Consider the following 25,339-nt stretch of genomic DNA (forward strand, 5'->3'; position numbering starts at 1 on the left):
TGCTAATTCAGCTTTAAGGTGGTGGTTTTCTGGGGTTTATTTTTTTTTTTCTTTGCAAATGCTAGCAACGGCATATTCTGTACACTTGTTTTGTTTTCTGCCTTTCATTTAGCAGAGGTCTCTTTCCCTCTTTGTAGATTCAGGACTTGAATCTAGGAAGGGAAGGAACTCATTTGAATATTTTTTTCAGTAATGTTGCAGAGGTGGATCACTAAAGCTGGAATTGCTGGGCTCGTGATTACACAGCTTTTAGTAGTAGATGATGAGATATAGAAGAAAGCTGTTCTGTAGTTAAATCACTGGTGTTAGACACTGGCTGTTGCATAGCTTTCTCTGTGACCTTCATCTGTGTTAGATTGTATTGAAGAGGCAGAAAAAGTAGAGGTTCCTACCTTTCCTCTGTATCTTTTCTGCTTAAATGATGAATACTTAGTATCTCTATGCTCACATGTAGCATCCAGCAAAATGGTAGAGTATGTTAGGACCTTCTGGCATTTCTTGGATAAGAACAGGAACTTAAAGATTTTATTTTCAAAAATATTGAGCAACTTTTGAATCCTAGTGGCTTTACTGGTATTTCTGATTATTCAGCACTTTTGAGCATCAGGCTTCTTTCATTTCAATGCCCAGCTTTAATCACTCAGATTAGGCTAGATGACTATCTTTGTTAGCATTTATCAAATTTTATATGAATGTGTATGTCTGTCTTCAATCATGTAAGTGTGCGTAGTTTGTGGTAATTCAAATTGTATCCATAAACAGGATGTCAATAAAAATAAATTGTGGTTGGAAGGCTGCTGTGCATTCACAGCTGTCAGATGACTGGTTGAAGTATCTAGTACTTATGTGGTCCTATGTGGAAATAAACCATCTTGTCTGGATTTTCATACTGGCTCTAAGGTTGCCATATGTTTTCTTACTCTTTCAAGTCTGCCTCTGTGCATGGGGCATTGATGTTCAATGCCAGTCCAGTAATTAAACCCTAAGCTGTGAATGATCCTTTTTCACACCCTGCCAGCTTCCATTCCAGCTGACTTAGAAACAAGGACAAAGCTATCCCACAGCCCTGCTCGCTCACAGCTGTGCCCTAGCAAGGTATGGCTTGACCTTAAATCACTTCTAAGATCTGCAGGTTAAATATGCTGGCATCTTGAGCAAGGGCAGCTAAACCTGCTCCAAGAAGGAGTAAAAAGCAGTGCAGCCTGTTGGGAGGTACTAGGTGATAAATTCAGTAATTGCTTGGGGGTGCCACATAACTTTTTTTTTTTTTTTTTTAATGCCTGGGGGCATGAGCTTGCTGTGTGTAATGTGAGAAGCTGGAAGGTGAGCTGGAGGAATAGCTGCCAGGTGAGGGAGTGCCAGTCATGCTGCCCATGAGGATGTCTGCTTTGGACTTGCCCAGGTGGTTGAGGCAGTCAGCTCCAATAAACCTGAGACTCAGTTGAACTCACATGTGATATAACTCCTTTGAGCTGTCATTTTAATTAATGCTAATTATTCTCATTAGCAAATTTGACAGTCATCCTGAGGGACAGTGATTCAAGTCAAAGTTAATGTTTTTTACCAGTGCCTTCATCACTGCCTGCATTGCTTCAGTCACCCGACAAATGTAAATGTGAATCCTTCTGTCCTAAATGCAGAAGAAATAAGGAGGTGTGCCCAGAAATAGGCTCAGTGTAAACCTTGAACTCTAACTTGGAAGATGCCAGCCTTTGGCAGGAGTGGGATGTCACATTAGCCTGGTATAAGCCTTACAGAGTTCCAGGGTGTGGACTGGACCATAAGCCTGGTATGGATAAGGCAGAGGTCTAGGGTATGGATATGGCTGTGCCATACTGCAGTGGGCAAAACTTTGAATTACACCACCTGCTGTGTCTCTGTTTCCAGCCTGTTTTATTGAACAAGTCTCCAGACTTTGCACGTCTACCTCTTAAATATTGTCTGCCTTGAGGAAGTGGTCTTGGGCTTAGTTTGGTTCCAGCACAGATGGGACTTCCCAGGTCAGACACTAAATAAGGATTTGTTTTAAGAGCACTGAGGTTTTTAAGAATTCAGAAGCAGAGAATGTAATTATTCTTAAGTCTGTGAAAATCATATTTGAATCACAGTACAAAATGCTACAGACAGTTGGATACCTTAGCCCCCCTTCTTGGGGCTAGAAGGATAGAAGTACATTGAATGTAGGGATAAAAATACATGTTTTGTATAAGCCATTGTTAGGAAACAATTCTAACAGAAGCGAGGATGGTTCCTGCAATTGTTAACATGAGAGATTTTTACACCCCTGGGCTCCCTGCAAGGGCAGCTTTAAAAAGTTATTGCCATCAAACACCTGTGGAATAGACTGCAAATAATGAGTTTTTCCTAATATAGACCTTCATGCAGCACAGCTGTTGGTGTTTTTCTTTGCTGTAGGAAGATGGAGGTGTTGAGAGAATGACTTGGTGACTGAATTGGCTGCTTCACCTGGAGGAAGCTTTGCAGTCTCTCTGTTCAAGCACATCTAAGTGCAGGATGGAGAAGACTTAAGACCCTCTCTTTGTCCAGAAGAACTCTCTGGCTACATAGTGAATTTCAGGACCCAAAGTTAATGATGTAAGGTTTGGGAGCTGGTTTTGAGCAGTGCTGAGTTGATATCAGTGCCCGTACTGCCTTTTGCTCAAGCCAAGAGCCAGAATGGTCAGTCTCTCTCAATTTTACCTGATCACCTCTGCCATAGTGGCAGTTGCTGTCATCTGGGAGGTTTCTCAGATGCATCTTTCAACACCTTCTGTCAGCTCTGGCTGGAGACCAAAGAAAACCTGGTGTGGTTTATAATTGTAATATTTCACCACCATTTTCCCATCTGGCATTGACCTTCATTAGAGTCACGTGACTGGAAGCCGACACCTACCTACAGTGTTTTGTATGCTGTCAGGCTGTTCCATCATTTCTGGATATAAAGGACAGTGGTGTCACTGATTATCTGCAGTACGTGACAAGTGTTGGTTCCCCCACATCCCACGTGCAGTTCTTCATCAGTTAAACAAATAATGAATGAGGCGCTGGTGTGGTCCAGTTCCACTGGTGTCAGGGTTCATCACAATAAAGCATATAGCCTCAAGTAAAGAAAAAGAAGAGGCTGAGGCTGAGATGACAGCTCTTCATGTAATGGTCTCACCAAAGTCACATCATAAGCTTGAGTGACTGAGGTGAGCAGCTTAGAGTCCTTAGCTGGACACACATGTTTGAGTCATTACCCTCAAAAGAGCATTTACCAGCATTGTAAAGATACCACAGAATTGCTCAGATTTTATCCCTGAACACCGAAGGCCTCCAACCTGCAGCCATTTGGTTTCCTGCAGAGCCTCAATACATCAGACAAAAAGTGGCCCAGCACATGGCACTTCCTCTCATGGGTTATTTGAGAAGGTGTTTAGCGGGAGGCAGTTTGCTAAGGAGATTATTTTGTTCTTTTTGCTGCTCTTACTGTCAATGACAGCCAGCAGCAGAGCAAAGTGACAACGTGAAAAAACAGGAAGCAACTGCTGAGGTGGCAGCAGGAAGAAGGCAAGATATTTTTAACTGTTGGGGTTTTTTTTAAAAAAAACCCCCACGGTGATAGCTGTTTCAGCTGCCAGCTTCTCTATTCACATGAGTTGTGTTTTGTGATAGCCAGGAGGCAAGAGCAGACATGGTGAGATCATCATCATGCCTTTCTTAGGTTAATCACACAGTACAGCAAATTTCTGTTATAGTAATGACTGGGTAGGCAATGCATCCTTCTTCTCTAATTACATGCCATTTGGAATAGTTCTTTTCCGTTAGGATAACGCCTGTAGATGACAATGGATACATCCCTTCCCAGGTGCCTGTTATGTAAAGATCTATTCCGCTCTCTAATACTGAGCCCAGCATCTTCATTAAAATAATATGATATGTGAGGAGAACTTAATTTTTTCAGACTGTGCATGAGAGTTAAATGTTATCATTTTTGGGTTTTGTCATAGGCAAAAGACATTGATCCTGCTGTCAGCTCTTCCAAGGCAGAATTTCCTTGTTTGCAAGGTTGATTTTAAAATAAGAAGTGCTGCTACAAAACGTTTCTCTGGGCACTGATAATATGGTTATTCAGCAGCAAATCAGGCATAATTGTCTAGGGTGGTAACTCTGCTGCTGTGGATGCTTCAGCCACAAGATGAATGTTTGTATTCAGTGCACTGGGGGGAATGCTCTTAAGGACGTCATAATGAAATTCAGGAAATATCTTTTTGAAGATCCTGAAAGCATGTTAGAAGCATATAACAGCCTTTGTCCCTAGAGCCACCCTTTCCAAGACACACCTACTCAGCAGCAGTTATGTTTTCCTGACCACAGAAATATGATTTTGGTCTTAGTCCAACTTCCAGTGGATAGATGTCCATGTAAACCCCAATCATCCTGGTTTTTGCAAGTTGTCTGGGCAACAAAGAAGAATTGCAAGAATTGTATGGGCAACGAGCCAGCATTATGCCTTCATCCCTAAAGATGATCACTCTGCTTTATGAAGTCACATTGGCATTGCTGTGTAGGAAAAAGGTATTTGTTGTTGGTACTGCTAAACTGCTCTCACAAAAAGCTCATGAAGGGCTTTTGTTTGTCAGCTGTCAACATTCAAATGCAGTCAGCTGCATAATATGTGTTAATGAGGGGTTAGATTTCAACGTTCTGCTATCAGAAAGATAGCAGGATAGGTAAGGAGTGAAATTCCCACTGGTCGTTAGAAATTCTGTTGCTTTCGACACCAAATACGAAAGTGGTGTTTGAGAGGTCCACATGACCCTCCTGTTCACAATCCTCAAAAGCCACGTCTTGTTTTTATGCAATAGTAAGCTGAAGAAGAATAAGCAGTGGCAGTGAACTATGTGAAGTGGAGTCACCTGCCTGATGTGGACAGCAGGTTGCTGGTTTCCTCTCATGTGCATGCGTCAGGAGTGTGCATGCAGACTTCCTCCTGAAACATGGCTTACCCCTGAAGTCAGGCTGCATTTCCTAAAAAATTACTTCCAGGGTCAGACACTGGAATAAGAAAAAACTGCTGATAAATAATGAGGCTAAACACAATACCGTGCAATTAAACAAATAAAGGCGTAACCTTGTGGGTTTTACCCACATGTTGCCTCCCCTCCAGGGTGGCCCAGGATGTGAGGTAGGAATATCACTGTAGCTTATGCAACTGTTACAGCTGGCTGCCAGTCAGTGTAGTTGTTGTTTGATTTAGCTGTTTTCATAAAGTCATTTATCCTTCCCTTTCACCTTGGAGGAAAAAGACTGATGGGCTCTTTGCGGTGCTCTGCAGCAAGCCCAGTGTTCCGCAGGGGCTTCTGCACGCCTACATGCCTCACCAAAGAAAGCCTTTCCATCGGGTGCTGTCGCCCTGGGAGGAGGTGTGCAGGGAGAGAGCCTGTCTTTGCAGCCCCTGCTGCTGCCCAAGGCCCCTGTCTGCAACAGGGAGCCTGCTTGGGAGGGTGAGCTGTGTGGGGAAGAGAGGGGCAGGGTGATACGAGAGAAGAGTGTGGAGGTGATGGATGTTCAGCCCTCCTGTGGTTCTTGCCCATGCCACCCTCCTCTGATGATGTGTGAGGCTCTTTGGACAGATGCTAGAGTCTGCGATTACATGAGGATCTGAGCTTCTCCTGGAAAAGGCTTTTAATCTGTGAGAAAGGAGTGAACTTTGAAGGCTCAAAGCTTCAATAGCAGCAGACGATACCGCAGTTCTTAATTTAAACCAGGATTTTCAGTCCCCTTGCCAAATGTTTCCTTCTAGCAATCTTCTCAATACTGTGTTTTCTATTGCTTCTAAATACTGTTTTTTCTTTCTTTAAAGTGTTGGAGTGTGAGGGAAACCCATTTTCTTTTTGGAAATTTGGAAGAACTTTGATAAACCATGTTGCACCTGTAGATCCATAACCACTTGATTCTTACTCCCACATAAACAAGATGCTCTTACAGCACATAGCAACCTGTTGCCTTTGGCCATGGCCAGAGGACAATGACATTTTCAGCAGTGCCAACCCAGCTTTTGGGGTTAAGTTGCATCGTGGCATTGCTAACAGTGTATGGGCTCCCGCCAGGGCCTCATCAGCAGGTGCCAGAGCTGGATGTGGGAGTTGCTGCTTGTCTCCTGGCCAGGGCAAGATGGATGCTGCCCACAGGGAACAGATGGGAGACAGAGGCTGGAACACCCTGTCTCGGTGCAGAGCTGTATTTCCTTTTAGATGGACATCTTTCTAATTGTAGGGTAACTGCCAGCAGGACAGTAGAGCTGAATCATGCTTGACCACCACATGGTTATTCTCTGTGCCTGTCTATTAAAAGCTGATTGCAGATATTCTCACACATCTGTCCCTGAGTGGCTGCTGAGGTGCCCATGTGTCCCTGACTGCTTTGAAATGCTGGGGCAAGGTCCTGCTTAGGGCTCTTGGCAGGATGTACTTAAGGTTTGCTAGGAGCTGAGAGAAATGAAGGAAGGTGCAAAGCAGTTTGCTTTGCTTTGTATTAGTCCCAGAGGCCAGTGTACCATTTGTAGGACTGGCTTTACACATTTTCTCATCTGTAGCTTTTGGGCAGCAGGTTAAGCTGAGCTTCATCCTTCCAAAGAGGAGTTCCCGTGCTCTGCATTTTGCAGAGTTAACCTCTATACCTGGCAGAGAGATGCAAGATGGGAGGAGACAACAGCCAGAAAAATGCATTTCTTCAGCATGTACAAATATTGCTAGATAAATCTTCAGTAGCTGTCAGGCTGATTGGGAGCCGTTTCCTTTTGGCTGAAAATGGTAGTGATCTTACCCTTGATCTTCACATAATTTTCCTCTGTTTACTACCATTACAAAGCAAAGACAAGCTCTTAGCCCCTGTTTTTGTGTTTGGACTTATTTCCCATTTTTACCTCCGCCGTTTCCATTTTTCATTGTGTCATGACACCTTTCCGAGCAGACCTGATAGACGTTGCTGGTTGTATGTCAGCATCCAGGAGGAAGAGCTCTGAGATCTGGTGAGGAGTCCTGGCTGGATCTGGTTTCTCCTCAGGGCTGTTCATGTGGCTCAGTTGCTGGTTCCAGCTGATTTAGTGTTGTGGTGTGTATACAGTCACCCACTTTGCCTGAAGTCTGCACAGAAGGTGCTGTAGCCCTGTGATGCTGAACGTGTTCCTTCTGCTGTCCAGCTCTCTGCCTCTCTCTGGCATAGGTTCCTGCTTTGTCCACAGGTCTGACCTGCAATAATGTGTATTCTTGAGGTGTAGAAGAAGAACTGGGACTTGGGCACCCTCTGCTTGAAATGCCAGCCCCATCTCTGGTGGGAATCACAGGTATGCAAGGTATCTGTGGGCATCCCCACCACCTCTTCCCTCCCTGCCATCACAGGAATAATTTGTCTCCTGTCAGCATTCCAAAACACACTGTAAGATGGAAGCTTTGCGTCTTGTATCTTAACTCTTCAGGCAATCTCTTGTGTATTTTAATTAATGCGTCCTTGTTTTGTGCTGTCTTTCATTTGTAGTGCCAGTCTTTTTGATCCCACAAATAATTAGGAGAAAATAACCCATAAAGCAAGTTTTTCACCAAAAAACAGAATAACAAACGCCCTTTGACATTGAAAAGAGGGTAAAAAACCCACTGGCTGCAGAATTAGAAGGATGCAATTGCATTTGTATATTTATAATTTAAAGAAGTGCATTTTATATTCTATATATTTAGTGGTGTAATATGAGTTCAAGTGAGCCATTGTCTTTTTACTCGGATCAGAAAATGAGAACAGAGACTGAATTCCCACTTCAGCAGATGTTTATCTCTGTTCTTACCCGATGTGGCTGTATAATGATTTTTGTGATGATCTGAGAGATCTTGTAAGATTAGAACTATTAAGAACAAGTGTTCAGCTCTTCTGTTTGCTGAGACAAGGTTGAAGAGAGGGCTCAAAGAGTGCAGGACTCAACGAATGGAAAGGTGATGAGAATCCAGAATTGGGAAAGGAGTGCTTGATTTGTTTGGGCGTTGCTTTTTAGTTGTTTTTACAGTTGAGGGTAGGTGGAGATGCTGGAGGTCTTACTTGTGCTTTTGCAGATTTTCAGATTTCTTCCAGAAGGAGTGGAAGGCAGAATCTTATGTAGGAATTTCCTGAAAATTTATTGGCTTGTATTATGAAACATGAAGATTTTCTGGTTTTGTTGACTTTCTCATAAGCAGCAAGAGTAAAAATTGCAGTGTTGTTTTATTGGGGGTTGGGTATTACTGAAATAAATAGCAGTTTCTTTTCATTGTCAGCATTGAATTGCCTGGAAACTTCTTGGGAATTGGGGATTTTGGGGTTTTTTAATAGCACATGAAAATGACCTACTCAGTTACGAGAGTCTGTGAAGGTCTGCTGGCCACACAGGGACTCTTCCAGACCATGTAAGCGAAACACAGACTTTGCCAAAGTTAGAAACCTCTTGCTGCTAAAGGTCCAGAATAATTCTTTGTTGAGATGAGATTGACACAGGCAGGCTAATGTGATTTGCAAGAATAAGGATAAGGAGAGCTCTGTTGGTGTAGCAAATCTGTTCTTATTACTAAAAATTGATTTTGACCTTTGTAGAGATACTAATTTCACCTCCTGTTAAAAGAAGAGCTTTGGATGATTGCTCCAGTGCTGCGGTGTGAAATTATTAATTTGTAATTTTATGTAGAATGGTTTGTTCCAGATTACCCCGTGTTCTAATCCCTTTGGTTTTTCCCTAGTTTTGGGTCCTGTCCATCTCCCTGCAACCCAGCCCAGACTCTGGTGAGTGGCTGGGGTGATTGGCAGAGCCTATGACTTCTCCGCCCTGTATCATGTATCAGATGTCCTGTGCATTGTCTTTCTGTCTTGGTGACTCCGACCCCACCTGGTATAGGTCCTGGGTTAATCCCTGCCCCTTTCCACACCCCCGGTACTTAAGCTGAGGGAGAGCCCAGAGAGGTGACTCTGGACCTGGCCCTGTGGGAGCAATAAACACCTAGCTTCAGCCCACGTGAGAGTGTCCTTCTTTCTTCTTCCACACTCACTCTAGGCTTCAGCCTGAGGTTCAGACCCACCAAACCTAAAGGGTACAAAATTATACATTGCATGCGGACTGCTGAGTGAGAAAGCCGGTAAACGACTCCAGACACCACAATACTCCAGGTCTGGCATACAAGAGTTGAAAAATTCATCAGCAATCTTGATTTGTTTTGACATGTTTTTTGGCCTTCTACTGAGTTTTGTATTTCTGTTTTTCCTAAGTATTTGCTTGCAGGCAATGTTGTTTGTTTGTTTGAGTCCTCACTGTCCTGGCAGTTAAGTAGAGTTGCTCACAGGTCCCAACATTGTTCTTCATTCCTATATAACAGGACTGAAATAATAGAAATGAGACAATAATCCTAAATGAGATTCCAATAATAAAAATGCCTTTTCATTCTGTAATCTGTAGGGCTTCCTTTTTGCTCTCTTTCATAAGACTTTGCTTTTTTTCTGATTTTTTATTAATTCTTAAGTTAGAGCATTTTCTGAAGTTACCATGCTAATTTAGGCTACTTCAGTGCCTTTGGCTCCTGTCATTAGGATGATTTAGTGACAGTCTAGAAAATAGTTCCCATGACTTTGACATCAAAGTCTTTATAGAAACCTTACTCTCATAAACCAACTCATTTGCAGAGTCATTCCAGAAAGAAGAATGATCTGTCCCCCAGTCCCTGTTTAAGAGTCAAGCAAAATGTCTGGACTATGCTCAGTTGTCCCACATCGGAGAATAGGTCCAGGTGGGTTTTCTAGGGCAGAATTTCTTCTGTTGATGTTGAATATCAAGGACTGGTAGCAAAATCTCTTTCAATTACCATATGAGGCAGACATTCAACTGTGTGTTTCCGTTGATTCTGGTGAAGAGCCACTAAAGAGATGGGGAGAATTCATGCAGAATTCAGACCAGAACTAATTAATTTAATTGAAAAATTAGGAATCACTTCCCTGTTGAGTGGATATGAGTTAAAAGATAATGCTCCAGTATGCAGATTGCCTTGCCCAGGTTTTGTATAATGAAGAGCCAAACAGATTTTCTCTGAAATCTTTATTTCTTCTGACACTGCTGAGTAGTACGTCTCATCCTAAAAATGGGGATTGATTTTGTTCCATTATTTGCTTATTTCTTCTTAAATAAGCTCTGAATCAAAAAAATAAGGAAAAAAAAAGATATCTGACCTACCCAGTTGTATATACTGGTTTGGTTTGCAATATTTGGAAAAGGAAAGAAGAGAGTAACAGAATTTAGTCCAATGGATACCCAAAGCCATCTGCTCCTCTTCTCACAGCCCTTAGATGTTTATAGCACAACAGGGTGAACATGGAACATCTGTTCTTCCCTCAGGACTATATTGGCTGTCCTTAAAGTGAGAACAAAATGAAAGCAAGACATGTGGGCAGCCACAAACTTCCATTGATTTGCAGCCTGGTTTACATACTCGCAGTACTTCTCAGAAAGCTTGGCAATCCTTTCCAGCCTTCCTGGAAAGCCATTGTGGGGTGATGCTGGGCTGCTGTCACAGAGTGTAGCTAAGGAACCTGGGATCCTTCAGGGGCAGGATTACAGTTTTTCAGGGCTGACTTAAACCAGCAGACTATATCTCTGTGGTTGGACAGAGCCCAAAGAGGCAGTATAAAAGTAATAAATTTTTAATACCTGGAAGACAGAAAGCTTAATGAATAAGTAATAAGTTGCAGTACTTCCCTTTTCTTAGAAAAAATAGACTGGTTGTATTTTTAAAATTTTCCTTCACTGAGCATTTTTCTCCTGTTGCTCTTTTAAAGTATCTTAAGTTGCTGAAATATGGGACGGATTTTACTGAAACTGAGGAAGTTATACCACTGCCATCCAGGCTGGGGAAAGAAGAGTAGAGATTTTTCTGGAGAGAGCTCATATTGATTTTGCTAGTGGGTAAGGAGGGTCTGGAACAGCTGAGTGATTGCTCCACTGCTTCCAGCAGCATCTCCCTAGTAATGTAGCAAGGGAGATCCTGCTGTGTGCCTGCAGACTCTGGGGCACACAAACAGGTGGTGTTTTCATCATCAGGTTAACAAAACTTGGGTGTCTCCCAGGTCTCATACCTGTGTTTTGCTGGAAGCATAGGCCAGTGAAAGTTTTTTAAACAAGCACAGATAGCCTGCAGTTTAAAAGAAGAGTGGGGTGGGATTTTATCACTGGCCACCACCACTCTGCTGACATGGATCCTATCCTTGATCTCTAGCAGTGTCCAGGCTGGGCAGTGCTAAGCCCTTTGGAAAGCCAAGAAGCACCTTTGGAGATCACCTCCCTTTTGAAGGGACGGTTTCTCTGCAGTCCTGGCATGAGCCCAACCTGCTTAAAATCCCTCCCCCACATTTCCCTGGATATGGCATGAACCCCTCCTGTTCTGTGCTGCTGCAATGTTCCCCTTTCAATTTCATAGCACCTACTTGTAAGTTGATTTCTAGGTCATCTGTACCCCCATTTATTAATCAAGCTGACTTCCTTGTAATTATTTCAAAGGATCTAAATGTGACAGCAGTAAGTATGTGCACAGCCCTGGTGTCTAGTACCTCCTCTTGGTTTCTGTCTGCATCACCCAGCAGGTTGTCATCCCTCCATATTCCTTTTACCAGTGAGGTTTGGGTTCATCCACATTAGTCTGAATTGACCTGTTGCCCCCTGTGACTGTGTCCCTGTTGGTAGTGGAGCTAGAAAGGCTATCCTTGAGAAGAAGGGGGAACTGGTGCTCACTGAACATGTGGAATCCACTCAAACCTAGGCACCTGTTCTTCGCATAAGCATTTCCTTCCACAGGTGGCTTGCTAGAGAATATTATCACAGGAATTTTATTTTGTGACTCAAACTTCCACACAGTCTGTACCTCTTCTTTCATTTAATATTTCTTTTTTTCCCCCTCCCTCTTGGCATATCAATGTTTTTATTAATGTGTCAACAACACAGGAGCTGTTGTTGCTTTGTCCCTAGTATTGTTTTTTCCATGCAAACCTGAGAATTGGAAGATCCTTGAAATTGGTGTCTTTTGTGACTTTCAGGCAGAATTGGGTGTTCACTTTACCCCCCGCCTGCAAGTATTTCTCTTCACACAGTAAAATCAATTAGTTCTGGGTACTTTTTCTTAAATCTGACTGCTGCTAACACTGTGTTTGTTTCATTAACAGATTAGCTTCACAGGAAACCTGTCGTCGATAGCCTGCCCAGCGAGAAAACTCCAAGGAAAAGCTGAGGAAAAACAACATCTCGAAGACAGTCCATGGGAACTGTACCAGATCCTCTGAGATCTGGCAAGCTTTCCCTGGTCTCAGCTTCTGCAGAAGAAGAGCACCTGGGAGACCTGCAGCCTGCTAAGCACCAGTCCCAACCACCCAGTGGTGAGAGGGCCAGCAATGGCTTCCCGTGCGCACCGTCCAGCTCAGCTGGGGTTTGCTTCTTTGACCTGAACTGCACAGGTGCTGCCAGCACACAGAGGTGTGAGCCGTGCCGCACAGATGATGACAGCCAGCAGGAAGCCTCTTCTCCCAGGCTGGCCAGCACAGCTGCAGACGGACATCCTGCAGATGTAAAGCCTGTTGGTTGTTCCCAGCCAGCGGGCATCCAGGCGCCAGCAGAGCCAGCCCTTGCTGCAGCAGGAGCCCTCTTGGTGGGGCAAGGGCCAGAGATGATGCCAGCCCCCCAGAGCTCCCGGCAGTTTGTGCAAGGCAGCCAGGCCAAAACGAGCTCCCTGACACAGATAGATGACTCTGCCTTGAAACCTCAGGGAACTGATGATCAGCCAGTGCTTGAAGTGTTAAATTATTCTTCCCCAGGTGATATTGTTGGGGTTAATCAATTCTGTCATACTTCTCAGGCAAACCTTCTGGAAAGAGGGGAAAAAGATGAGGCGGCAGAAAAAAATGGTTCTGCTGCGTGTCAGTCAGCCTTGCCAGCAAGGCAAACTGAAGCTGACCTGGGGAGAGACCCACAGACCAGTCTGGAGGCAAAAAGCGGGGCTGCAGACACGGCGCAGTTGCACCCCCCAGGAAAAACCGAAGCAGTGCAGAGCAGCGAGGCACCGGCCCAGTCTGACCACGGGAGTCCACATCCTGTACACAACCTGGACCCCACACCTGGGAGTCCAAACCCCACCCAGCTCTCCAAATTCAGAGAAACAGGTACAATGACAGCTCAGCCAGAGAGCAGCCCTTTTACTCAGGAAGCTGTAAGCAGGACATGGCGGGATGCTGAGGTTCAGGCCGTGGCTACTGTGGAGAGCAAATCAGCTTCCACCAGTCCCAGCATCTTTGCTGCCTTCTTAAAAGGGAATCCTGCTCCAGAGGAGAAGGAAGAACTGCACATAATTTACCAAGGAGGTATGGGGCTGAGCCAGGCCGCGCTTACTGACAGTTTATCCTCACAACAAAAGTTTCCGTGTTCTCCTGGTATCACATCAAAATCAGCTGTTGTGGCTATGACTGCTTCAGCCCAAACCCAGCCTGTCAAACTGCCCAGAGTCCCATCTGATGTGGCATCTCCAGTATCAGCAGATAATGCAAAACCTGTTCTCCCCTGCTCCCCTGCAGCTGTTACCTCCCAAGGGACATCTGTGGGTAATGCTGAAATGACCAGTGCAGCCTGTGATGTCAAGGACGCTACTCAGCTGCCAAAGGATGCTCCAGTCCCACCAAAGCCCATCCCAATTGAGCAGCTTGGAGTTGACTCCAGTAATCAAACTCCATCACAGTCTGGGACTAATGCTGCTGAGCCAAGCACCACTTCCACTGATGCTGTCCCAGGAACCCAGAACAATGTGCGAGATCTCATCCCTCATGCAGGAAGCAGCCAGTCACCTTTACTCTCTGGCAAGGACAGTGAAGCCAAGCAGAAGGAGGTCCTGGGCAGCTCTGACCAAAAGCCTGTGCAAAGCAAGGGTGTGAGTCAAGGGCAGGCCAGTCCTAACCAATCTGTGGTAAAACCAAAGGAAGAAAACTTGGTGGTGCTTGATCCTAAAGGAGGGCTGAACGTTGGCAGCCAGCCTGCTGCTCTCAGTGCAAAGGCGTGCTCACAGGAGGCAGGTGAGGAGAGCAGCAGCCACGGAGACAGCGGCCAGTCTCAGATGGCTGGTGGCCAGGACCTGCAAAAGGCAGGACTGATGCCGGAGTTGAGTGTGAGTTCTGCAAGTCTTTCCCCTCCCATGGCAGCATCGGCAGCTCCCCAGCAACAGGGCCTCCAGGCCAGGGAATCCAGACACGACCTCCACACTGCAGTGATTCCTGCTTCCTCCCAGGCTGTGCCGAACCTGGGGGAGAACAAAAAGCAGTCCACCCCAGCCATGGAGGCAAAAGTACAGGTGAAGCAGTCCAAACACGTCAGGGATGTTGTTTGGGATGAGCAAGGAATGACGTGGGAGGTTTATGGTGCTTCCCTTGATCCAGAATCCTTGGGAATTGCCATCCAGAACCACTTACAGAGACAGATACGGGAACATGAGAAACTGATCCGGGCCCAAAACAGTCAGACCCGGAAATCCATTTCCTCAGATACATCCTCAAATAAAAAACTGAAAGGGAGGCAGCACAACATGTTCCAGTCCATGCTGCAGAATTTTAGGCGTCCTAATTGCTGCGTCCGACCTGCTCCCTCTTCTGTACTAGACTGACATGGTTTGCAGGGGTGCCTAAGTACCTGCAGTGGTGGAGAGAATCCCTCCCCTCAAGTCCTGCTGTTTGGTTGTGTAATTTGGGTTGTGATGCAACAGTGGAAAATGATCCCCCTTTGTTTTCTGACTAGCCACATGCTCCATTCTGCCATTATTATTGTCACAGCTGGTGTATTTTCACGTTATGCCCCAACCTTGACTGCTGTCAGATGAGAAGCTAGGCACTTAGCAAAAGCACAAATTTCAATTGCCACCTTGCTGCAGGGAGAGCAGCACCTTCTGATGAAGCAGGAAGCAGAGGGATTGTCAGAATTACGGGAATTTATTAATGTGCATTATGAGGTCTTACTCAAAGGGGTGGACTGGGGGAAGCTGAGGGAGGTGAAATTAAGGTTCAACAGCTGTAAAGACCTAACACAAGACAACTTTCCTGGTTTGTAAGTTTCCTGTGCTGAGGCAAGTCCATGAACAGGCTATGGACATGGATCACTGAGCAGCCTCACTTCTGTTTGTACTGTGAGCCACTGTTATCAGGTGAGCCCCCAGGAGCCCAGTCTTCCCCTCCTCTTGAAATGCAGAACCAGGCAAAGAATGTGGATCAAGACAGAAGGATTCATTCTCTTTGGGAGAAGCTAAATCAGTGGGATGTTGATGGCCAGAAGGGGAGGTGAGACAGATGCTTTTTGTCCCCTGCAGTGGCCACTCTTAAGGTATGAGCCGTCAAGGCCCAGGAGAGCGCATCGGTAGATGGACCTGCATCCAGCAGGATGGTGCCCACCCTTACTCTGGTACTCCTGCCAAGTCTTTAAAAAGCAGGGGGCCATTCTGCCTCCTCAGGCAAGCTGGGCAGCCCCTGCTCCCAGCCTCCCATGGCGCTGAGCACCTCTCTTCTAAATCACTCTGTAAAGTGATGTGGATCTTTCTTCTCTCTCCAGAGATGCACAGTAATGTTTTCCCATAGCAGCAGGCCTTCCTGTGCATTGGGGTCTATGAGCCTCTATGTCTAGTGTGTTACACTGATTTTTTTTTTCCCCTTTAAGTCCTTAGCCAACTTTACTGTTTCAGTATTTTGGTGCTTTTCTTGCTGCCTTTCATAACCCAAATACCTTTTATTTAGCCTGCGTGTTATTTTGTTTTACCTAACACTCTATGTTATGAACCATTATACTGTTAACTTGAAAAATTTGCAGCAGTACTGAAATCTTGAGACAATCTTTGCTGTATTCCTGAACTTAGTTGTAGAAACTGCTAATAAAAGGTAGCTTAGTGACTGTTTCTTCAGAAGTATTATATACAATAATGTCTCAAATATATGTTGGTCTCATTTCTCAATAATATTTTTCAACTTGGGAAATGTGTTTCCCAGTAGCTTTGTATTTTGTCCTCTAGAGTTCATTATGGGAGGCTGGGGAATTCTTGCAGTTTGTAGAAAATTTAGTTATCAATCCTGCAAAGCACTGATGATTCGGATATTGTAATCCTGCAGAGCATTAGAGTTAAATAGGAGATACTTTTAGTCCATTAAAGATTTTTCATGAATCATGATGATAATTTATTTCTATCTCTAGTACCACGCACCTGACTTACTCTGTAGATCTCACAACTTACTCTAAATCTTACAGGTTTATACCATGTAAATGAGTATTAGTATCTTTTTTTTTTTTTTTCTTTTTTTTTGTGAAGTGAACCTGAAGTGGTCCCCAGTTATTTAGGAGGCCAGACTTCTTGAGTATATCAACTGCCAAACCTTCATAGTAGCTGTTTGGGGGCAATTTTTCCTCCGCAGAAAAGTAAAATACTGTAAGATACAATATTTTAACCCAGTGCAATGAAAAGTGTTACCATTAAGCGTAGTACTGATTTGACTCCTAGTTTTCCTCAGATATATACCAGGGAGCTTTGTGTCTCGTCCTTGTTCAACTTCTGTATGTTATTTCAAGTCCTCTCCTACTTGTGGTGCTGAGTTTTTAATTCTGAAACACCACATTAGAGAGTGTCTTACCACCTCTGCCTACCAGGAGGAAAGTCTCCAACCTTTTTTCTGTTAGAATTGCTGTTTCCGCCCCCTTCCTAGCAGTGTCTGAGATGTGAGTTTCACGTGAAATTTTGTGTGGGATTAATATTGACAGTATCATTAGGTCAGGTTAGTTGACAAGTTCAGTGTCTCTTCCCACATTGTGTCCATGTCAGCCCTGACGAGGTTCTCTGAGTTGTCTGCAGTTTTTGCTGTGTCCTGTCCAGTTCCAAGGCTCTGTGCTGCTCCTTTTGCCTCCCTTCTGCCCCCTCTCTTGCTAGCTCTTGCCCAGCCTATCTTCGTGTGAAGCCGTGTCCCTTGGGTCCCCCTCTGCATTCCCCGTGCTGTAGCTGTGAGCCAGCTTACTCTGAACTGTCCCTTTACAAATATGCCCAGTCTGAATATACAAATGGAGTGTCCTATTTTTTTCTTCCAGAGGACAATAAACTATGAGCTGTCACTCATTCACTGATTTCCATGAATTTTATCCTTTAGCTTCAGCTCTGCAGAATATTTCTAGGATATGGGTATGAGTTGCTTTATGGAGACCAAACTAGGCTTGGCAATGAATGAGCAGGATGCTGGGGCAGCACTGGACCTACTGCTTCTTTGCAAGGAATGAGAGATCTCCCCTGGTTCCTTGCAGCTTCTTTCAGCTGTTAGTCTTCAGTAGCTGGTCCATCCTCCCTTCCCCACACCAAACAACCTTGCTTCTAGGAAGATCTCACCAGTGCATTCGTACTACAAAGTGCCGATGGACAAGTTACTGAGTAGATGCATCTGAACAACTGCAAGGGCATAACCAAAACAACATGTAGTGCTCAGCCTGTGTTCTGGGCAAATACGAGTGCAAAGGTGCGAATTGTCCATGGCACTGTCTGGTGGCTGCAGAAGTTCTGCAGACTTTGGAAGCCAAGCAATAAAGTGCCAAAAGCCAACACATAAAAATGAGTCGATGATCACCAGCACCTCTCATGGAAAATATTTTAGGTTTAGACTGTGCCTTGCTAGGGAAGACTGTAGGCAACCTGCTAGTTTAACAGTGGTGATTAGAGCTTTCTACTGCATACAATGTCTAGGTGACTGTGTGAATCCTCACTGGTGACACATCTTTCACTAACAGCAAAACAAACACGTTGGGGGTAGCAATTAGCAAATACGCTTTTGAGTGGGCTTGTAGCAGCCAAGAAAGGCTGTTCTTGGTGTCATGTCAGCCTCAAAAATGAAAATGTGCTTGGAGTAGTGATATGGCAGACAGTAGGGGGAGATGATCCGTGTGCCACCAACCCATTCTTTTTCTCTGCCCTATGATTCAGAATCACATTACATTAGTTGGATGGGTAACAACTAAGGAAATCCATTTGGGCTAACAAAAAGAGGGTTCAGAACAGAAAACACTTTGTCATTCCCAAGAGTAAATCTGTAGGAAAAAAAAAAAAACAAAACCCAAACCTGTGTTGCAGCCTAGCCAGTTGAAGTAACTCTTAAATTAATTTTTTTGCAAGATGAGAGATTTTGGGAAACAAGCTCATTGTAAGGAAACCCTTCCCTGTCAGTCGCATCTTCTAGGAAGGCCAATGTAGCAAGAACCATTAATAAAAGCAGAGAATAAGAATGGAAGATTTCCTTCTAGTTTCACTTAGGGGGCTTTCCACTAGCAAAAGAGAATAAGCACGTTTCAATGTTGCGAATACAATACCTGAGTTGAAGGAGCATCTCATTGCAGGCAATTTGCAGTATAGTCCTGGATTTCATGTGAGGCTACGATATCCATCTGTGTGCACTTGGTTGAGATCTGCCAGCTTTGTGTTGTTTGGGCACAAGTGCTGAAGTTCAGCCTCATTTCTGCTGACTTGGTTTGGAAAAAAAGAGTGAGGAAAGAACTGAAGGGACAAGAAGGGGAATATCTGTGTTCTCCATTTCAGGAGAAGAAAACATTATTTTGAATATAGAAGAAGAAATTGCTGAGAAACATGGGGAGGGAGGGATGAAAACAGAAGTAAAATAAAGTTGGTATAGGTGCTTCACAATGAATTCCCATCCCTATGTCTGTTTTGCCCCCTTGTTTTCTGACCTTACATATTTTTTTATTTGTTGGTGTCCTATGTCTCTTAGGAAAACGAATATTTCCAAAGTCTGTATATTTTGCTAGTATTTATAGATATATCCAAATAGGATTCAACAAAACCTCTAAGCAGTCAAGCTGTTTATTACTGCCACTAAAACATAAGAGCTTGTAAAATGCACCATTTGAAGAAGTATACTGAAGGGATTCAAAAAAATGGAATATATGCTCTGAAGATGGCACTAGCTTTTCTCTTGACTTTCATTACTATGTTTAAGTGTTAAAGTTAGAAGTGGAAATCCTCAGCGTTGATGAGGAATTCGAATTGGCTGCCACTGGTTTTCAGTTTGGAAACCTCATGGAATGTACCATACCAGTGTTTCATTAGTTAGCTCAGTATATGCTAGGTTTGTATGAAAGTACAAATTTTATTATTACATCCATTATCTCATTCTGTGTCTATCCTTCTACAACTTTTAAAAATTAACACAAAATGCTACCACAACAGAGTCACTTTCTCACACAGCTTGCGGGAATAGCTGCTCTGAATGACAGACAACTGATTGTCAGACTCCGTGGGCTTAGAAAGTTAAGGGCTGTGGTCTGAGGGAAACTCTTCCCTTCTTTTCTCTAACTCCCTCTTTCAGTAACCAATCACTGCTGGTTTATTTTTGGTGTCTCTGTGATGCTTGTATGAGTGGTCAGTATTTTCAACTGTCCCAAAGACATGCAGGTAGATCTTTACTCAAATACTGCACACTACGAAACATCTCTGGTGCCATTGGATGCTGTGGTGTGACGTGAAGGTCAGAACCTGTAACTTGAACTGGCTTCAATATTCTCTTAGGGGCCTAAATTGTCCCGCTTGAGTCACTGTAGATGTTTAAAAGGAAGATTGAAGTATTACAGCTGAATTGAGCCAAACTGATTTTTTTTTTTTTTAACTCTGAGGTTTATTGTTTTTTCTGCTTTGTGTTTTTCTGAGTAGCTCCTCCTTCCTAGAGTTTATAGTGTGGATTTTGCATCAAATCATGGCAAAGAAGATTTTGCAAAGTGAAACCAACTTTTTACCATTCAGGCTTCTTTAAAGAAAAGTGATGTTATTACTGAGCCAAATCACACAGAAAGGAAATATTTTTTCCTCTAGCAAAACTTCTGATGTAGGTAAGCTTATGTGTGTGTGTGTGTCCCTGCATGTGTGCAGGTCTCATGCATCACTCATCCTCTAATATGATTTTTTCCCTTTGCCCTTCTGATTGAATGCTGGAGGCTTAGCATTTTCCACAACCTTGAGGCATGTTTAAATCTTTCTCTGGTCTCTAAAACACAGACTGTGGGTGATAGGAAGCATCTGATCTCAGGAACAGAATCACATCAACTAATCCCCATTTGAAATATCAGACCTTAAGTTTTTGTTAGCTTTCTTCTAAGACTGACACTCTTTGGAGTAGAATCTGCCTGCAAAGTCTCCAGCAGTTGTCTGCTGCAGAATATGAGTCTCTTACTTCTCAGCAGCTCTGCCTCAAAGAGGTGACCCTTCTGATGTCCTCCTGACATTTCCCTTAGCTCAGTACACAATCAATAGTTTCAAGTACATCAGAAGCAAGTTTAGACACTGCCCTGAGGAATTTCCATGAAATGGAAGAGAACCATTTGTGTGTTTGTGGCACATAAAATCACTGAGTCTGAGTTGTGAAGTAAAGGTCTCAGTGACACAGAAGAGTATTGGGAGTTTCTGCCCAGCATTAAAGGGAAGGAGTATATCTGAACTTTTCATTTCAAAAAATTATGGCCATGCATCAGCCAACATCAGAAGAAAACCAACTTGGAGGCTTATAACAACTAATATTATTGTGGCTTTATTAATTTTATAGTTACTGAACGTGATGTACTGTACAAAATAAAGTTAGTCTTAGGCTACCAGGTGTACCATGGCATTCATTTGAGACATACCAACAGAAGTTTGCATGTGAAAAGTCTTAAAGTGATACTAAAGCAATGTTACCCACCTGAGTCCCTTAGGAATTTAATGTTTTCCTGTTTTACATCTGGTTTCCCTGCTGAGTACAATAAAATGAGCGCTGTCTTAATTATTCTGGGTCTCTGTTTGTAGGCTGATGTGGGAAAAGAAAGGACTTTTAAGGGTGAACATTGTGCCTGAATTTATGAATGTGTGTAAGTCAGAGCTACTACAAAGGCCTTTCTGGATTCAAGCCCGAGATCTGGCACCTTGCAAAGCTCAGCGTGGTGGTAGAAGCTTCCATGTGCCGTTTGTGCTGGAGAAGAGACCTGTCTGCTTCTTTCCGTGTAAGTGCAGTTGCCTTTCTTTGCACAGCTGCTCCCGAGCACAAGCTCTTCTGCATCAGCTGCTGCTCCGCCCTTTCGCCCGAATTCGCTCAGCCTTTCAACAGCCCCCTGCCACGCAGCAACACATTACACACCCAGCACCCCCACCCCTGAGCCCAGGTGGAAAAGGCAGCGTTTTAACCCTGCAGTGTCGCTGCTGTAGCAGATGGTCACCACCACCCGCCAGCATGCCTGCACGCCACACACAAAGCTGAGAGCATCAGCATCACAGTAATTATTTTCCAACCCCAAAAAGGGGAAGTTTTGTCTCATAGTACAAAAGAGCATAAGACAACAGATTATGGAAGTATTTTGGCCCGTTGCTGTTACAGATATGGTATATCCATGTGCCTATCTTCTAGAAGGCATGAGGACCCCACGCTGGCACACACTTTCCTATGATGAGAGGACAGGAGCAGAACAGAGTGAGATAATGCAGTTGCATGGTGCCTCTGCTACCAGTGATGTTCTGTCTGCTCACCCGAAGCTGGAGTTTACTCCCAAAAATAGTTGTTTGGGCTTCCCTCTCTGTATCTTGTAGTTGTCAGGGTGCTTCAACTAATTGTCCAGTCCTGCGGGCAATTGCAGAAGGTATTTTATTAATGAGCTTTGCTGCATTCCTTGTTGTATGGTTCAGGTTCCTGCATGCCAGTGTCTGCCAAACATTAGCCCCCAAGCTGCCAGAGTGGTGAGCTTCCCTGTGGCAGCTTGGTTCATTCAGCTCTGTGCTGCATTTGTCAAGGTCTCTTAGTAGGCAGGAAAGCTGAAGCCTCCCTTTTGTATTTCATCCTTGTAGCCTTGCTGCAGTAAGGAAAAAGCCTGAAGATCCCTCACCCTGAGAGGACTGACCCAGCCGAAAAAGGACTAGTGCAGAAAATAAGTTACCATCCTATCAAATCAATGATAATCAGTGCACATTTTCTGGCTGATGCAGACTTTGTCATGTAACATGGCAGTTTCAGGGAGATGGTGCCTTAAAAAACAGACTAAGTCTGGCTTTTTATTTAAACATCGGGTGATTTACTGAAGATGTGGGCTTTCCAAACAGCCGCACTACATCCTGTGGTATCTGCTTCACTTCACCTGCTAGAGAAACCACCATGCCCTTAGGGATTCGAATGCCATCAAAATCACTCCGTGGCAGGTGTTTCCACTCACAATAGGCAGTATTGTGAGGGGAAAGAAGATTTCCTCAGCAAATTTCAAATTACTCGCTCCAATGAGAACCATAAAATTACTAGTTTGGCTAGCCAATGTTTTAAAATGTAGGCACTTAAATCTGCAGCTGAGGCACTCACATCCGCAACTGAGTATTTAAAGAAATGTGACCTCATTGGTGAGAAGTGTAGGGTGCTCTTATTTCCTGTTAAGGTCAGGTCATGGAGACCTGTGGGTGCTTGAAATGTTCACAAAGCAAGTCACTGTTGATGAGGCACCTGTATCCAGTGTGATAGTAGGTAATTCATTGTAGGCAACTCTCGGTAGCAATGACAGTCTGCAGACAACCAATCGAAAGCTTCCAGTGCAAATTAGGAAATGGTGATTGTATGGATGATTAGCAGGACTAGGGAAGTGATCACTCCCCTGAACTCAGTGCTGGTGAGGGTGTGCCTTAAGCGCTGTGTTCAGTTCTGGGCCCCTTTAAAATGTCCATTGAGGTGCTGGAGCACGTCCAGAGAAAGTCAAGAAGGCTCATGAAAGGTCTAGAGAGCATGCCTTATGTCTTATGAGCAGCAGCTGAGAGAGCTTGTGTTGTTTTGTCTGGAGGAGACTCAGGAGGCACCTCATCCTTCTCTACAACTCCCTGAAAGGAGGCTGTAGTGAGGTGGGCACTGCTCTCTTCTCCCATGCCTGCAGTGTGAGGACCAGAGGAAATGGCTTTAAGCTGAGGCACAGGAGATTCAGATTAGATATCAGAAAATTACTTTCCACTGTTAGGGTGGTCAGGCACTGGAATAGGTTGGCCAGGGAGGTGATGGAGTCACCATCCCTGGAGGTGCTCAACAGTCATCTTGATCTGCTGTTGGGTGATGGTTTAGGAGTTACCATGGTAATGCCGGGTAGATGGTTGGACTTGATGATCTTAAAGGTGTCTTCCAACCTTGATGATTCTAAGACTCTGTGGTGTGCCCCATTGTTACTCATTTTTCAGCAATGTTTGTAGGACTACTTGTGTCACAAAGCACATCTCTTTCTAAAGCATCCTTTGCACTTACAATAGACAAATTAAGTGGGATCAGCTGCTTGGGAGAGCGGGTGCCAGCCTACAAAAGAATTTGCCTTTGCTGTGCCATCTTAATGATGAATTAACTTTTTTAAAAAAAAAAAGTTTTCTAATAGCCTGCTGTGGACTGCAGCACAAGGAAGGGATTTGGGTCATTCATGCTGAGGTTTTGCCTTAATTCCGTAATTCTTTTTATTTCTTTTCCTAATTAGAAACCTGCTCATGGCAGTGTTTTTTCTCTCAATCCACTTACATAACATCAGAAAGACATAAGTGAGCTGAGCAGTTAAGGACATTTTTCTCACGGGCTGGTGGAAAACACTCTGGCAGCTGGAGCAGAACCATTGGGCACCCACCTTTCCCTCGGCACCCGGTGGAGAATGGCTGGTGTGCAGGAATGTCTGCTAGGTTCTGCAAAGCCCCCACATCTGGGCTGAGGCAGGAACTGCTGGACTGTGTCACCCTGGCTGTGAGGAGGAGGAGAGACCAGGTCTGCCTGGGAACCAGCAGAGGTGAGGCCATCCATGAAGCTGCTCCTTCCAGGGTTTGGAACTCCTCCTGTTTCTTCCTGTCTTGTGTCTCTTACTTTTTCAAGGACAGCTACTGGGCTGCCAGCTAAGGAGAGAAAATGCTTAGCTTTAGTAAGTCTTAAGCTAGGGAAAAGCCTCTGGGGAGATACTGTCTCCATGCATCGGGTTACTCACCCTGCTCAAACTCCTGGGCTCCCCTTAGGATTTGGACACTTTGAGTGCCTACTCTGTAGGCAGAGGCTGGTGGACAGGCTTTCCTTTATTTTCTGGCTGCAGGATAGAAAAAACAGGGAACAAATAGGGCTGTCACTTGCTCAGGTCATATCCAAATATCTCCCTGTACCCAGTGTGACTTCTTCAGCTATTTAAAGGAGAAATGCTGGCTAAGAAAGTGAAGAACTGTAGAGCAGTTTAAGTAAGCCCCCTGTAATGAGTCCTACATAAGGCAAATGCAAAATATGCTCTAAATTTGGTTCATTACATGAAATATCCTTTATTACAGGTTTATCTCTTTGCCTTCACTGACATGGTTCTGCATGTTTACATACTTCCCTGCTGGGAAAGTCTTCCTGGTATTCACCCTAACTTTCCTGCTGAGCAGCTTATGCACTGACAGACTCTACCTCATTCCAGCAGTCATTTTAGAGAGGAAAAGTGCACTCACTGTAGCTGAAGCTCTCTGGAAAGCACTATCCTCTGCATTGTCATCCTGGGCTTTATTATCCTGGGAGCTGACAGTGCTCTCTCTCCTCCCAAACTCACCCACCTTTCCAGCTTGCCTCAGTTGATGATGAAGGAGAGCTGAAGAGTGAAGGGGTTGGTTTTTCACTCTCGTTTGCTCCTCACCTTTTGGACGTCAGCATGAGTGATACTGGCAGCTGCCTTGCATTTCCTAACATACATTCCTGTGCTTTGGGGACATATCCTGACATCACTAAACTGAGTGCAAACTACACAGTCAGTACATGGCTTCTCCTTTCTGGGCTGGATGTGGATAAGTAGCCTCTTCCCCATCTGTCACTCATGTCTCTGCCCTTGCAAAGCCAAAGCCAGGTTTCTGGCCTGTTCCCTTTTGGTAGTACAGGTGGAGTAGAAAGCAGTCCTATTTTTTTTTTCCAGTGGATTTTTCTCTGAGATGGCACACTTTCCAAAAGCACAAAGCTGCAGTAACCATCTCATTATGTCCATTCCTTTGCTTTCAGGGAGAGTATCTGTGTCATTTCATTTGTGTATTTTCTTTCCAGCCTGGCTCACATACAGGCTGGAATAACTACTGTGAGCTAATTGATGGCACTGTAGATAGAACCTCCAAAATTGAAGGCAGTCCCTAAATGGTCCTAATTTCTGCTGAACTAGAAGCTGGAGCTTTTGTAGAACCTACCCCTGACAAAAGGAGAGCTATGTGGTATAGATACAGCCTTTTTTAATAGCTACACACATGGAGGTTGTGTCCAGCTTCAGCATAGCTGGTCCTTTCTTGTCTCCAGTGTA

At 44.3% G+C, this 25,339-nt stretch overlaps 1 protein-coding gene and 1 long non-coding RNA gene across 5 annotated transcripts in view; one reads left to right on the top strand and one right to left on the bottom strand.

Annotated features, from left to right (window-relative positions):
- The window catches only part of GPRIN3 (GPRIN family member 3), a 38,490-nt gene extending 17,652 nt beyond the window's left edge, over positions 1-20,838 (top strand). For all 3 annotated transcript variants that reach the window (XM_066186393.1, XM_066186394.1, XM_066186392.1), the window contains one exon: positions 12,196-20,838. In XM_066186393.1, the coding sequence (XP_066042490.1) occupies positions 12,288-14,669 (2,382 nt within the window). In that variant the 5' untranslated portion in view covers positions 12,196-12,287 and the 3' untranslated portion in view covers positions 14,670-20,838. The remainder of the gene's footprint in view (positions 1-12,195) is intronic.
- Positions 20,839-21,652: 814 nt separating this feature from the next.
- Positions 21,653-24,671, bottom strand: LOC136290675 (uncharacterized). Of its 2 annotated transcripts, none has more exons than XR_010721301.1 (3): positions 24,615-24,671; positions 24,023-24,118; positions 21,653-23,933 (listed from the first exon to the last, which is right to left on the bottom strand). It is a non-coding gene; the product is annotated as an uncharacterized lncRNA (long non-coding RNA). The 2 variants fall into 2 exon arrangements; XR_010721300.1 differs by lacking the exon at positions 24,615-24,671 and adding an exon at positions 24,513-24,595.
- Between the last annotated feature and the right edge of the window lie 668 nt (positions 24,672-25,339).

The sequence above is a fragment of the Chamaea fasciata genome, unplaced genomic scaffold (genome assembly GCF_029207755.1).
Source record: "Chamaea fasciata isolate MVZ Bird 193981 ecotype frontalis unplaced genomic scaffold, bChaFas1.0.hap1 SCAF_6, whole genome shotgun sequence".
Lineage (NCBI taxonomy): Eukaryota > Metazoa > Chordata > Aves > Passeriformes > Sylviidae > Chamaea > Chamaea fasciata.